General features: G+C 48.4%; 1 protein-coding gene across 3 annotated transcripts in view; it reads right to left on the minus strand.

The window, feature by feature from the left end:
- LOC144155153 (septin-7-like) overlaps positions 1 to 15,247 on the minus strand; it is a 97,587-nt gene that overhangs the window by 55,904 nt on the left and 26,436 nt on the right. The window contains exon 1 of one of the 3 annotated variants that reach the window (XM_077686428.1): positions 9,404 to 9,439. The exons of the other annotated variants lie outside the window; for them this stretch is intronic. Within the exon in view, the coding sequence (XP_077542554.1) occupies positions 9,404 to 9,424 (21 nt within the window). The 5' untranslated portion in view covers positions 9,425 to 9,439. Of the gene's footprint in view, positions 1 to 9,403; positions 9,440 to 15,247 lie in introns of those variants that run through there. 3 annotated transcript variants of the gene reach the window in all.

A 15,247-nucleotide genomic window follows, 5' to 3' on the forward strand; every position in this document is an offset into this window, starting at 1 on the left:
TCATCGTGATTTTGTTAATGCTTTTTTTTTTCAACTCTGGTTTTTGCTATATCAAGTGATCGACGCACAGCGCTTCTAGAATGGGTTGAATTACGTTTAATGTAGGTTGTGTTCTGTGTCGTTGGGCTGTATTAGATTGTTGGAGTTGGGCTAAATTTGGGTAGGTTATGACGCATTCGGTTAGGTTACGCTAGGTTCGGTGAGGTTATGTTATGTTAGGTGAAGTTTGGACGTAATATTATTAAGGAAATTTTAGGCCAGCCAGCTTTTATCTGACCCCTATACACAAATGCGCTGCTGGAAAAACAAAACATCTCATTAATCAGATATGATACCAAAATACGAAGGTCCCACACGGCTTGTTTTGGTTTCCACGGCAACACATATTCGGCTAGCTGAAAATAAACTTAATACAGACAAGGGCGTAATCCCAGTTGGTAGGCTAGCTGCGATTTCGCACTTTTAAAAGAGGCGCCAATTTCCCCGGGAAGGCGAGCGTTTCTCCTTTACACGCCCAAGATGGCGCAACCTTTCAGGAGAAGCAACCACGTGTCCAGAGGCAGCACCACAGACGAAGCGCAGCCCCATGCACTGGTGGACAATGGTGCCCAGCCGCCTGAAGGCGCACGACTGACCTCCACTTTCCGTATACTTTGCTTTGTCAAATTTTTGCTTCCGTTTTCGACTGTTTCCCGTTCTTACCATTGTACCCGCTCCATCCTATTTTTATTTTTATTTTTGCTGCTCTCGGTGTATGTGTCCTAGATGCCTGCCTGCTTCACAGAAGTTTACCGCCGACAATCAGCATGTGTTGTGTCCGTCCCGGAGAAAATGGTCCCGGAGAAAATGTTCCCAGTGACAATCTAGGAAAAAAATGGTCCCATGTCGACATTTTTCACTTCAAGTTACTCAGATCTGAACGCTTTCGCTGTTTTGACTTTCACACTTCGCGTTTTAGCTAAAGGGTTGAGGAAGAGATAGAATGCTTTAATATTCTTATAAGGGACAAGCAATTAACGCCTCTGGAGGCTAAAATCCAACAAAGCAAAATGGGTAGACAGACAGACGGACGGACGGACGGTTTGATAGATGGATGGATAGATGGGTGGTAGGGATAAGCACCAATTGAAATTTTTAATCAAGGAAAGTGGTGGCCAATTTCGATTAATTGGTTTGTCAGTTGGTGAGGATTACGAAAAAAATAAATCAGCAATACCAGATTTTTAGTTCCAAGCCTTTTTGTGCTATCAGGTCATCAACACGGAGGCGTGGAAATCATGTTCATTCCCTCCCCCATTTTAAGGCAATATCGTGCGTGCGTGCGCAGGTGCACGCGTGTGCGAGTTTTTTCTGTTTTTTTTGTATGTATGTTTTTCTATATTTTTACGACCACTTATTGCTACCTACGTTATTCTATAACAAACAACTGTGGTGCCTCCGCTGATTCCTTATTTTTGTGCAAATGCACAGCGTTACACGGTAAGTTTTCACAATTTTTTCTAGCGTTTCCGTCTTTGTTTTGCGGAATTTTTATCTTTGTTTTGGAGGAATACATGTGGTCTATCTTCTAAGCTTACATTTATAACTTTTTATTGTTCTTTTTTTTTTATTTTTCCCTTTTTTAAAATTTTGTGCAGCCACTTATTTCTATTTACGGGAAATAAAACGATTGAATGTGTTAACTCTGCCAATCACACATTTTGCGAAAAAGCTCGCGGGGGTCCGGAAATTTCGGTGTAAGACATTCCGGTGCATAACGTTTGGGTGCTGACATTTTGATGCACGGACTTCTCGGTGCACGGACATTTCGGTGCAGGATGTCTCGATGCAGACCATTCGGTGCACTGAACCCCAGGAATTCTTTTAACAATTAAGCTTTAATATTTTAATTTCGTCAGACGATATGACTTTAACATTCGAGATTTGTACCTTTTAAATTTTACTTTCGTGCAACATTTTCGCGCCATAATATCGCCCCGGGAGAATGGGTCGGGGAAACTGGCATCGGGACAAATGGCACGCGAGGATTATGGCGCGGGGATACTGCACGCGGGGCAAATGAGACATGGGGCTAACGTCGCGGGGTTTTTGGGACGGGGATTCTGCGCGCGGGCAATCGTAATACACCCCCTAAGAACGTCCTGCTCATTAGTAAAATCTCTCTCTCTCTCTCTCTCTCTCTCTCTACCTTGGCTTAGGGACCATTTTTTCCGGGACCAATTTTCCTGGGACCATTTTTTCCTACCTTGGCTTTGGGACCATTTTTTCCGGGACCATTCTTCCGGGACCATTTTTTCCTACACCTGTTGCGCGTCTGCTGTGTCCGTCTATCCAAAACATGAACGCCGCGGAAGCTTCCCTAATGGCGAGAACAGTTGCATACGATTTCAAACAAAACTGGGTAGACCATCACGAAATCTACCCCATCACGAAATCTACCCCCGCGCCAATTAAACGATTGGGTCCAAACGATTTCTATTCAAGTGATCGACGCACTATCAAGTGATCGACGCACAGCGCTTCTAGAATGGGTTGAATTACGTTTAATGTAGGTTGTGTTCTGTGTCGTTGGGCTGTATTAGATTGTTGGAGTTGGGCTAAATTTGGGTAGGTTATGACGCATTCGGTTAGGTTACGCTAGGTTCGGTGAGGTTATGTTATGTTAGGTGAAGTTTGGACGTAATATTATTAAGGAAATTTTAGGCCAGCCAGCTTTTATCTGACCCCTATACACAAATGCGCTGCTGGAAAAACAAAACATCTCATTAATCAGATATGATACCAAAATACGAAGGTCCCACACGGCTTGTTTTGGTTTCCACGGCAACACATATTCGGCTAGCTGAAAATAAACTTAATACAGACAAGGGCGTAATCCCAGTTGGTAGGCTAGCTGCGATTTCGCACTTTTAAAAGAGGCGCCAATTTCCCCGGGAAGGCGAGCGTTTCTCCTTTACACGCCCAAGATGGCGCAACCTTTCAGGAGAAGCAACCACGTGTCCAGAGGCAGCACCACAGACGAAGCGCAGCCCCATGCACTGGTGGACAATGGTGCCCAGCCGCCTGAAGGCGCACGACTGACCTCCACTTTCCGTATACTTTGCTTTGTCAAATTTTTGCTTCCGTTTTCGACTGTTTCCCGTTCTTACCATTGTACCCGCTCCATCCTATTTTTATTTTTATTTTTGCTGCTCTCGGTGTATGTGTCCTAGATGCCTGCCTGCTTCACAGAAGTTTACCGCCGACAATCAGCATGTGTTGTGTCCGTCCCGGAGAAAATGGTCCCGGAGAAAATGTTCCCAGTGACAATCTAGGAAAAAAATGGTCCCATGTCGACATTTTTCACTTCAAGTTACTCAGATCTGAACGCTTTCGCTGTTTTGACTTTCACACTTCGCGTTTTAGCTAAAGGGTTGAGGAAGAGATAGAATGCTTTAATATTCTTATAAGGGACAAGCAATTAACGCCTCTGGAGGCTAAAATCCAACAAAGCAAAATGGGTAGACAGACAGACGGACGGACGGACGGTTTGATAGATGGATGGATAGATGGGTGGTAGGGATAAGCACCAATTGAAATTTTTAATCAAGGAAAGTGGTGGCCAATTTCGATTAATTGGTTTGTCAGTTGGTGAGGATTACGAAAAAAATAAATCAGCAATACCAGATTTTTAGTTCCAAGCCTTTTTGTGCTATCAGGTCATCAACACGGAGGCGTGGAAATCATGTTCATTCCCTCCCCCATTTTAAGGCAATATCGTGCGTGCGTGCGCAGGTGCACGCGTGTGCGAGTTTTTTCTGTTTTTTTTGTATGTATGTTTTTCTATATTTTTACGACCACTTATTGCTACCTACGTTATTCTATAACAAACAACTGTGGTGCCTCCGCTGATTCCTTATTTTTGTGCAAATGCACAGCGTTACACGGTAAGTTTTCACAATTTTTTCTAGCGTTTCCGTCTTTGTTTTGCGGAATTTTTATCTTTGTTTTGGAGGAATACATGTGGTCTATCTTCTAAGCTTACATTTATAACTTTTTATTGTTCTTTTTTTTTTATTTTTCCCTTTTTTAAAATTTTGTGCAGCCACTTATTTCTATTTACGGGAAATAAAACGATTGAATGTGTTAACTCTGCCAATCACACATTTTGCGAAAAAGCTCGCGGGGGTCCGGAAATTTCGGTGTAAGACATTCCGGTGCATAACGTTTGGGTGCTGACATTTTGATGCACGGACTTCTCGGTGCACGGACATTTCGGTGCAGGATGTCTCGATGCAGACCATTCGGTGCACTGAACCCCAGGAATTCTTTTAACAATTAAGCTTTAATATTTTAATTTCGTCAGACGATATGACTTTAACATTCGAGATTTGTACCTTTTAAATTTTACTTTCGTGCAACATTTTCGCGCCATAATATCGCCCCGGGAGAATGGGTCGGGGAAACTGGCATCGGGACAAATGGCACGCGAGGATTATGCGCGGGGATACTGCACGCGGGGCAAATGAGACATGGGGCTAACGTCGCGGGGTTTTTGGGACGGGGATTCTGCGCGCGGGCAATCGTAATACACCCCCTAAGAACGTCCTGCTCATTAGTAAAATCTCTCTCTCTCTCTCTCTCTCTCTCTCTACCTTGGCTTAGGGACCATTTTTTCCGGGACCAATTTTCCTGGGACCATTTTTTCCTACCTTGGCTTTGGGACCATTTTTTCCGGGACCATTCTTCCGGGACCATTTTTTCCTACACCTGTTGCGCGTCTGCTGTGTCCGTCTATCCAAAACATGAACGCCGCGGAAGCTTCCCTAATGGCGAGAACAGTTGCATACGATTTCAAACAAAACTGGGTAGACCATCACGAAATCTACCCCATCACGAAATCTACCCCCGCGCCAATTAAACGATTGGGTCCAAACGATTTCTATTCAAGTGATCGACGCACTATCAAGTGATCGACGCACAGCGCTTCTAGAATGGGTTGAATTACGTTTAATGTAGGTTGTGTTCTGTGTCGTTGGGCTGTATTAGATTGTTGGAGTTGGGCTAAATTTGGGTAGGTTATGACGCATTCGGTTAGGTTACGCTAGGTTCGGTGAGGTTATGTTATGTTAGGTGAAGTTTGGACGTAATATTATTAAGGAAATTTTAGGCCAGCCAGCTTTTATCTGACCCCTATACACAAATGCGCTGCTGGAAAAACAAAACATCTCATTAATCAGATATGATACCAAAATACGAAGGTCCCACACGGCTTGTTTTGGTTTCCACGGCAACACATATTCGGCTAGCTGAAAATAAACTTAATACAGACAAGGGCGTAATCCCAGTTGGTAGGCTAGCTGCGATTTCGCACTTTTAAAAGAGGCGCCAATTTCCCCGGGAAGGCGAGCGTTTCTCCTTTACACGCCCAAGATGGCGCAACCTTTCAGGAGAAGCAACCACGTGTCCAGAGGCAGCACCACAGACGAAGCGCAGCCCCATGCACTGGTGGACAATGGTGCCCAGCCGCCTGAAGGCGCACGACTGACCTCCACTTTCCGTATACTTTGCTTTGTCAAATTTTTGCTTCCGTTTTCGACTGTTTCCCGTTCTTACCATTGTACCCGCTCCATCCTATTTTTATTTTTATTTTTGCTGCTCTCGGTGTATGTGTCCTAGATGCCTGCCTGCTTCACAGAAGTTTACCGCCGACAATCAGCATGTGTTGTGTCCGTCCCGGAGAAAATGGTCCCGGAGAAAATGTTCCCAGTGACAATCTAGGAAAAAAATGGTCCCATGTCGACATTTTTCACTTCAAGTTACTCAGATCTGAACGCTTTCGCTGTTTTGACTTTCACACTTCGCGTTTTAGCTAAAGGGTTGAGGAAGAGATAGAATGCTTTAATATTCTTATAAGGGACAAGCAATTAACGCCTCTGGAGGCTAAAATCCAACAAAGCAAAATGGGTAGACAGACAGACGGACGGACGGACGGTTTGATAGATGGATGGATAGATGGGTGGTAGGGATAAGCACCAATTGAAATTTTTAATCAAGGAAAGTGGTGGCCAATTTCGATTAATTGGTTTGTCAGTTGGTGAGGATTACGAAAAAAATAAATCAGCAATACCAGATTTTTAGTTCCAAGCCTTTTTGTGCTATCAGGTCATCAACACGGAGGCGTGGAAATCATGTTCATTCCCTCCCCCATTTTAAGGCAATATCGTGCGTGCGTGCGCAGGTGCACGCGTGTGCGAGTTTTTTCTGTTTTTTTTGTATGTATGTTTTTCTATATTTTTACGACCACTTATTGCTACCTACGTTATTCTATAACAAACAACTGTGGTGCCTCCGCTGATTCCTTATTTTTGTGCAAATGCACAGCGTTACACGGTAAGTTTTCACAATTTTTTCTAGCGTTTCCGTCTTTGTTTTGCGGAATTTTTATCTTTGTTTTGGAGGAATACATGTGGTCTATCTTCTAAGCTTACATTTATAACTTTTTATTGTTCTTTTTTTTTTATTTTTCCCTTTTTTAAAATTTTGTGCAGCCACTTATTTCTATTTACGGGAAATAAAACGATTGAATGTGTTAACTCTGCCAATCACACATTTTGCGAAAAAGCTCGCGGGGGTCCGGAAATTTCGGTGTAAGACATTCCGGTGCATAACGTTTGGGTGCTGACATTTTGATGCACGGACTTCTCGGTGCACGGACATTTCGGTGCAGGATGTCTCGATGCAGACCATTCGGTGCACTGAACCCCAGGAATTCTTTTAACAATTAAGCTTTAATATTTTAATTTCGTCAGACGATATGACTTTAACATTCGAGATTTGTACCTTTTAAATTTTACTTTCGTGCAACATTTTCGCGCCATAATATCGCCCCGGGAGAATGGGTCGGGGAAACTGGCATCGGGACAAATGGCACGCGAGGATTATGGCGCGGGGATACTGCACGCGGGGCAAATGAGACATGGGGCTAACGTCGCGGGGTTTTTGGGACGGGGATTCTGCGCGCGGGCAATCGTAATACACCCCCTAAGAACGTCCTGCTCATTAGTAAAATCTCTCTCTCTCTCTCTCTCTACCTTGGCTTAGGGACCATTTTTTCCGGGACCAATTTTCCTGGGACCATTTTTTCCTACCTTGGCTTTGGGACCATTTTTTCCGGGACCATTCTTCCGGGACCATTTTTTCCTACACCTGTTGCGCGTCTGCTGTGTCCGTCTATCCAAAACATGAACGCCGCGGAAGCTTCCCTAATGGCGAGAACAGTTGCATACGATTTCAAACAAAACTGGGTAGACCATCACGAAATCTACCCCATCACGAAATCTACCCCCGCGCCAATTAAACGATTGGGTCCAAACGATTGAGAAGCCCCCCCCCCCCCCCCCCCCCCCCCCACCAACCGAGAAAAGGGCGGTTTGGAGGCCGGTATACAATTCTGTTGGCAAAGCTGGCATGGATATATTTTCACGAAAGAGTCATCAAGATTAAATCAAGGTCGTAATTGAATTCTGCATTTACACGTACGTCGCCCTCAAACGAGCAAAAAATATCACATCCAGCGGACATATGTCTTACAAAGCCAAGTTTTCAGTAAATGTGAACCTAAATTAAATCATGCGCAGGAATAAATTTAGGTGGAGGGGGGTAAAACGAAAAAAAAAAAGGGGGGGGGGGCGGCCGAACACGATAGAAAAATAAGTAAAAATAAAATTGGCGCAGCTTGCACTAGTGGTGCAAGGCTGGAGAAATAGCGGAGCTGGGGGTCGACCTTGCTCCTTCCGGTTGAGCCACGTTTTGCTAGGCTTCGCGATGCTCTTGCTTGGCTAAGCTAAGGTGTTAGGGGTGAGGCTAACTTTAGCCACATCTTACAAGGCCGTTCCGGTAGATCCCTCACACTGACAGCGGATCCCAGAGGAAGAATGCAGGTCGACCCCCAGCTCCGCTGTTTCTCCAGCCTTGCACCACTAGTGCAAGCTGCGCCAATTTTATTTTTGCACTTTAGCAGCCCAAGAAAGACGATCACCTTTAAAATGGTGTAGTACGGGCTGCGCATACGCATGTGCCCTTTGTGCTCACACTCCAACAGGCTCGAAAGCCGGCTTCACTGTTATAATACCCTATCTGCGGTGGTGCACCCTTTGCAGGCCGCGCATTTTTTTCCATAGGTATTTTTACGGCTAACGCCACCGGACCAAGCTCAAGCTTAAACAGTTCCGCTGTTAAAAAACAAACCTACGCACAGAACCGATTCAAAATAAAAGCATCGGGGTGCCGTGTGCGAAGTTTGCATGACCCTCCGATTGTTCTTGTTAATTTTTTTTCTTTCAGGGGTTGTGGTGAGAGCACACATTGATGCCGCGAAAGGGTTGTGCCTAGCTTGCGACACGAAAACAGTTATCGGCAGTCGTTATTTTATGATAGGCAAAATTAGTACTCAAGTGCATGAAATCAGATTAGACAAAAAAAAATTCTGTTCTTCCACGTACGCGCGCATTCCACCGATCAATCCCTTGGTGAGCTGTGCAAGGAATCAGATTGTTTAAAGAGGGAAACAGATGGAGCGATTTTGGCGAGCGACGCGACAAACGCGACTCAACGGGTTTAGTGAACCTACCAGCGTGGGCGTCAGCGACAAGATAATACCGATAATTGCCTTTAGCGATTATCTTGTCAGTGTCGTACACACTACTATAGGGTCCCTAAACCCATTGCATTACGCTTGTCGCGTCACTCGCCATGCTTTTGGACGAAGACGGAGCGCTCCGCACCCCTGCATTTTCAATGCCCACGGGACCCCGCGGGGCACCTTGCTCGCCGTCAGAGCGCCCAACGAGAGGGAAGCTCTCCTGAAAGCGCACTCGCGAACGCGAACATTTGCGCTATTATAAATACAATGCAAATGGAGCTTTTGTAACACCACTCCCATTGCACTCCACTCATCCAGAAGTTTCGCTTCAACAAACTTTTTGCTTGAGGTCCCAGATGGTTTCTTGAAGCGAGGCTTCACTGTACGAGGAATACATGCAGACCCGGTTGGATTTTACGCCACACACTAATACATTTGAATACTACTTTTTTTTTGTCGGGCTTCCATGTTTGAGGTTACCGAACCGCGGGGAAGGGGAGGCTGGCCATTTCCTCCTCTCCCAAATTAGAAATCTAGAATAGCGCGCATACAGACGTGTGAAGCTATATGCGTCGGGCACTTAACCAAGCGGGCGCTTTACGCCGATTATGGCCCTTTGAATTAAAAAAAAAAAAAAAAAAGCCCCATCACGTTGGCAATCGTAAACATGCCCCGAGGCGGCCTGTCACGCGAGCCCGCTCGGTGCGCCGGCACTGCGCTCCTGCCGGCAGTGCGAGGTGTCAACGGAGCGCGGAGAGAAGAAAATCGGCGTGTACTCACGACTGTGGGCACGGGCAGCATCCCGACGAGTTCCCAACCAGGCAGCACCGGCAGTCGGGGGTCAGCCGTGAAGAATGGCGCCAAAGCCGGCAGCAGGAGCCAGGGGGGAAATACGGGGGAGGGGAGGAGAACGTGACGGGAGAGAGGGCCGATTAAGCGCGCTTTCTGAGCAATGCGGCACGCACACAGCGCTGCATATCAACGGTGCCCGCGCTCGGAGCAGGCATCCCCCACGAGGTCGCGTTCGAGGCCGCGCGTGGAAGCCCGAAGCATGTGTGCCACAACTGGGCCCCCCAACGCCCGCGACGACGGCTCTACGCTACGCACGTGAAGGCAGCCTTCCCGCGGGCGGGGAAACCATCGGCGCACCGTTAACAGCCAGGGCGGATCGCATTTAAATCGGACCGAAGGGACAAATGCCGGGACCCGTGCGAGGCGGATCGTCGCAACGCGATCGTCCTCCATCTCAGCCGGAGGAAAACGCAGCCGTTACGGGTTGTCCCACGCACATAAACACAGACACGGGAATGCGCGGCTCCTCACAGCTCGTCGTTTCGGGTAATGCGCAAGGAGGTGCCGTGTCTGGGAACACAATTTGCCACTGCCCATGTCGCATTCCGCAGGCAGTGCTGCGTGTGTGTCGTAAAGGACGCCGAAAATTCACCCATGTCCTCCCGAAGCTGCCCTCTGCCTTGCGAATTTGGGGCCGCTGATGTTCGACAGCGGGACGCCAAAGGCACCGCCCACAGCCGACAATCCTCCTCGAAGCCTGCACTTTCGCTATTAACAGCCCCCCCGCTAACGGGCAGCAGCAGCCTCGAGGAAACTCCCACGGCAAGCAGCCTCGCGAACCCACGCGGGCTCAGCCGAAGATAAGCAGCCCATCGGATGTACACACACTCGCAGCAGCTGCTTCCCATCACACAATGCATCCACGACGCGCCGAAAGGAGAACGCCGCCGCTGGACTTTTACCGCCAATGCTTTTGTCTGTTGCGTTTTCGCATCTGGAGCCAGCGTAAAAATCTTCCGGCCAAAAAGGTTGAACCTGACGCTGGACCCGGCGGCTATGGTTCGATGGAGTAGGGAGAGAGAACTTGCCCGAGGGAGGCTGCCTCTGTTTCGAGAGCACCAGTCTACCGCACACCACTCGAATTATGAAAGTGACCTGTCGCATGCAACAGTGGCTAACGGTCGCAACTGGAGTTCTATATACAGAAAAGAACTACCGCCAATGCACATGACGGTAGATGCAAGCCAAGTGACACGCGCGGGAAAGGAGCCAACTTTGCGCACAGAAATGCCGCAGCTGACCGTCGCGCCGTTAATGTAAGCGATCGCCGAACATTCCCGGGAGTGCCGTAAATTTTTTACCCCACGGCGGCCCGATGCTTGCAATACAGGGCCGCAGACAGCAGTCGGTGTAAGCACGCAGACGACGCCTCGTGCTGAGACAGCTGACAAGTACGCACCGCTGCTGCCAACGCCCTGCGCCGAGCGTCTTTTGTTTTTGTCCTCTCTTGCCATACTTCAGCCCAGAGCAGGAAATGAGAGGCGCGGATGCCAGAACTTAATTAAGCTCGAACCCACACCCTACAGACCGGCCGTATTTTTTGGCCGAAAAATTCGTTCCGCCCACTAATGGGAAAAAAAAAATAAAACATGTTTGCTCTGTTCGAACCACGTTTTACGGTCTCTAAAATATCTGTCGCGGTACGTCCCAGAAGCAACTACGCCGCTGAAGTGCATTAAACGAGGCTTCAATCAACTTTCGACGCGCACGTGCGCTCAATGATTTGAGCCTCCCATGCTGCACGCCAAGAAGCGCGATTATCGAAGTCATGCCCGCGGGTAGTGTCGTTTGCTCGACCGGTATCCCGTGGGAGTGAAGAGAGGAAGCAAAAATCAGTGCCCTTCCATTCTGTGAAGAATGATGACCTGCGAAGCAGGACGCAGTACACGAAATGCACGAAACAAAACACGTTTGTTAGTCGTTTGCGATCGTGAAATTAGTACTTCGCCCAATAAAACTTTGAAGAGCCGAGATTTATTCTTGAGGACACACATGGAGCTGTCGTTTCCCTCCCGGGGCGTCGTAGGCATCTCACTTTCCGCGTCATACACCAACCCACTCCGCTCCACCACGGAGGACACTGGACGGATTGGTGGTGGACGTACACGTTTAAACAACCCGCCAGCACAACGGACATGTCATCAGTGAGAACATGGAACCTAGCTGCGCGTGCACCGCCCCCCCCCCCCCCCCCTTCCCCTTCCCTCCCCTCCCAACTCGTGCCTCAAACCGGCAACCAGTTATGTGCAGGTGCTTAGAAGTAAAAGGCACCGCCAAAATTGTCGCTCTGAAAGCCCTTCGAGCTGAACAAGAAATATTGGCTCACATCGACGTTGCTGTTCACCCGTGAGAGATTCCCAGCTATTAGGCGAGATGAAACGCGGTGGCAACGGCGGCGGCAGCGGCTTTCTGCTGATTTCGCACCCATCCGTGTTTCTGTTCCGGCAGACGCTCCTTCGATTGCCACTGTTCTTCCTCCGAGCGAACGACACGCGCCTGTCCATAGCGACTTATAACATGGAAGGACTCGAGCTTTATTCTAGTGGACAAACATGTGGCTGTCCGTTTCCGTCCTGCGTCGTAGGCATTTTACCATCTGTGTAACACACCAACCCAAACCCAAATCCTTCGACCATTGAGGACAGCTGACAGGTCTCATTGAGCCGCGAGACTTCCACGTTTAAAGGGACAGACAACCGATTTTTGTCGAGTACATATTCTCTATCCCAAATGAAAGGGCATCACTTAAAGCACCTTGACGAGAAACGGTTTTGCTGATAACGCCCTAGAACTTTTTAAATCGAAAGTTTTAGATCTATTCGCCGTATGTGTCCCTCCCAAAAATAATGCTGGCAACCATGACATAGAGTAGCTCAGCAACATACTTTTGTCTGCATGCGAAATGAAAAACGATATTTAAAAACGTGTCCCCAGCTAAAAAAAATTTGAATCGCAGGCTTTCCTGCTCTTTTATGTTTTTTTAAATGCAACGGTCAATTTTGCACGAATGCGCCATCTGTTGGGATAGACGATAGGTAGAATCTGGCTTCACGTTGTGGAGGTGGAAGTTCGATTCTTCCCGGGCGCGACGTTTTTTTAAGCTGCCGTTGGCGTATTTGGAAACTGAAATCAAATATTTTGCCAGAACAAACGCCCCTGACTCGGGAAGAATCGTCAAAGCTCCTTCACTGGGTCTGTTTACTGAACGCTGCCGTTGATTCTGGGCATGGTGGCTCAGTTAGCCACACTGAGAGCAACCCGGCGACGGCGGGCGGCGTGTATTTAAAATTTTCAAAATAATGTTTAGAAATACATATACAATTTAACCTTGTTTGAATACTTGTGTTAAGAGGTTTTCAATACGTAAATAACCGTTTCAGCAGTTGCGGTACCTGCCAGGTTTGCAGATCACGTGACAGGGACACATTGTAGTGTCAAGTTTCGCCACTACGAACCGCCACCCTTCCGATTTCAGGAAGTTTCCTGCTAAATTAAAATTATTTCCGCCAATTTGCTTAGAAATTGCTTGTGGTTACCGGGCTATATAAAACGTTCGCTTTCATACGAGCTAAAGAACATATATACGCGACAAAAATCGGTTGTCTGTCCCTTTAAACTTCCCGCCACCACAACGCGCATGTCATCGGTAGCGGCATGAAATGCATGCTCGCCCCCTGCTTCCTCCCCCAACCAGTGCACGCATAAATCGGAAACCGGTGATGGGCGCGTGCTTAGGCGTGAAATACATGGGCGAAAATGTCGCACGAAAGCCTTTCATGCTGAAAAAGAATTAACGGCTCACGTCGACGTTCAAAGAGGGCAGGTTTCTCTGGTAACGCCAGATCAGGGCGCGTTATCAGCCGATTGCGCAGCCTGTGAAAAAGGCATCGGTGATGGCGAGGGGAATAACAGGTGTGAACGCGGTTCTGGCGGTGGCGAGGAGGAGCACCGCAGCGGCACGGAGTAAATCGGCTTCACCGGAATGAAAACGCGGAGGGGGGGGGGGGGTAGACTTATACTGCTTCGCAGTAAAAATGGCTGCGACTTGGCCCAGCTCACCTTGGATATGCAAAGCAAAAGCTTGGCCTAGTCTGGTTGAATTTTGGTTTCGCTTGTAGCTGTACTGCCGACCACGACTCAAAGCCGTTCGGTCCCGTTCGGACCACGGCGAACGGGGGCGCAAGACGAGTCACGTAGCCCGAGACGACCCAGCGGCGCATGTGCGGAACGCTGCGGGGGTGGTCGGCTGCGATCAGCTGATCGGCCGCAACCGCCACCACTCATGGTTGAGCAGAATGACTGAAAACGGGGCCTTGTGCGCAGCGCCGAGAGCGGGCCCGGCGAATCACGCGATGCGCTTCGAGGGATGTATCGCAGGGGGTGTGTGTGCGGTCAAAAGGTGAGCTTGCACATCTGCGGCGAAACCGATGGAGGAAAGTAGCAAAGCTATGCTTTACACATGGTGGGCCGAAATTCATACGGTGGCGGTTTACCCGGCGAAGCTGCTTCGGTTTCATTCGGTTTCGGTGCACATTGACGGAACAAAACAAGATTGCCCTGGTGGGCGCAGTCTAGAGGGCACGGAAATTCCGAGTATCGCCCGGCGGCGGCGTCCACGCGATTCGCTGCAGGAGCGGCTGTGTTAAGTTCGGCGGCACGCTCTTTCCCCTTTCTTGAACGCCTCAACTGCTGCCCCATCTCTCCACCCGAATTTCTGTTCGCGGCGTTTCTCGGCTCGGATATCCCCTGAAAGCATGCAGGGATGCACACAGTCGCTGGAGGTAAGCAGCTTCGCTGTAAAAAAGGAACACATATCGGCGGCACATTTAACAGAAACCAGGCTTGCTCGCTGGCGGTTGTTTGCAGTTGAAATGCCGTTCGCTAGGTGAACATGAAGCCCTACCTCGCAACGTGAACCTTCCCTATACGGCTTGTTGTGTTCAATAATGAGCGCTCCACCAGCCTACTTCCGGCCGCGGTCGAACTTCCCAGCGCCACTGTACAGCATAGCGCGTCACACTTCAGATACTTCAGATAAGGCGCCTGGATACATCGTGTCCTTGCCCCCCCTCACGGAGCATCCAGACAGCGGACACGCCTGAACGGAATAGGGCACCGCACGTATCACCAGAGCAGGCGCCTTGGATCTCGTCAGCATTTCGACCGAGTCTCTCCCTGTGTGCAGCACGTCGAAAAAATCCACTGAGGCATCATGTATAATTCCAGACTATTTCTGCGTCGAACTCAGTGAACGGTTTTATTAGTTGCCTACAAGGCACGCTTGACAGCAAGACAGCCCCGTTCTTTAGTGAACAGCTTTCTTTACAAACGGGCGCGGGAAGGGGACAGCCTGTCTGATCGATGCCTATCGAAACTGCGTGATGTGAACAGCGATTTCAAATACGCAAAAGTAGCAATCATGCTGGACTACCCGTGCTGTATAAATTTGCGCCCTGAACTTGAGTTGCTTACGTGCTTTGTGTACCAGTGCTCTCTGGCGAGCAGCAGAGCCGCTTAAAGGGGCCATGAAGACAACACAATTTTGCTTAATTTGAAATAACTAGCCTTTGGCAACACCCAGCTCCAGACCAACGACGGAACTTATTTTAGTCGAAAAAAAAAAAACGCAAATATTCTTTCAAATTTGCGACAAGACTGGTATCATTGTCCTTAGGAAAAACCCGTATTTTTAATAAACTCAACTTGTATTTTGTCTTCACGGCCCCTTTAAGCAGAGTCTCTGGCCTGCCGCTGCATGCGCATGACATGTGA

Source organism: Haemaphysalis longicornis, unplaced genomic scaffold (assembly GCF_048455015.1).
Source record: "Haemaphysalis longicornis isolate Haplotype H1 unplaced genomic scaffold, Haemaphysalis longicornis Haplotype H1 scaffold_1, whole genome shotgun sequence".
Lineage (NCBI taxonomy): Eukaryota > Metazoa > Arthropoda > Arachnida > Ixodida > Ixodidae > Haemaphysalis > Haemaphysalis longicornis.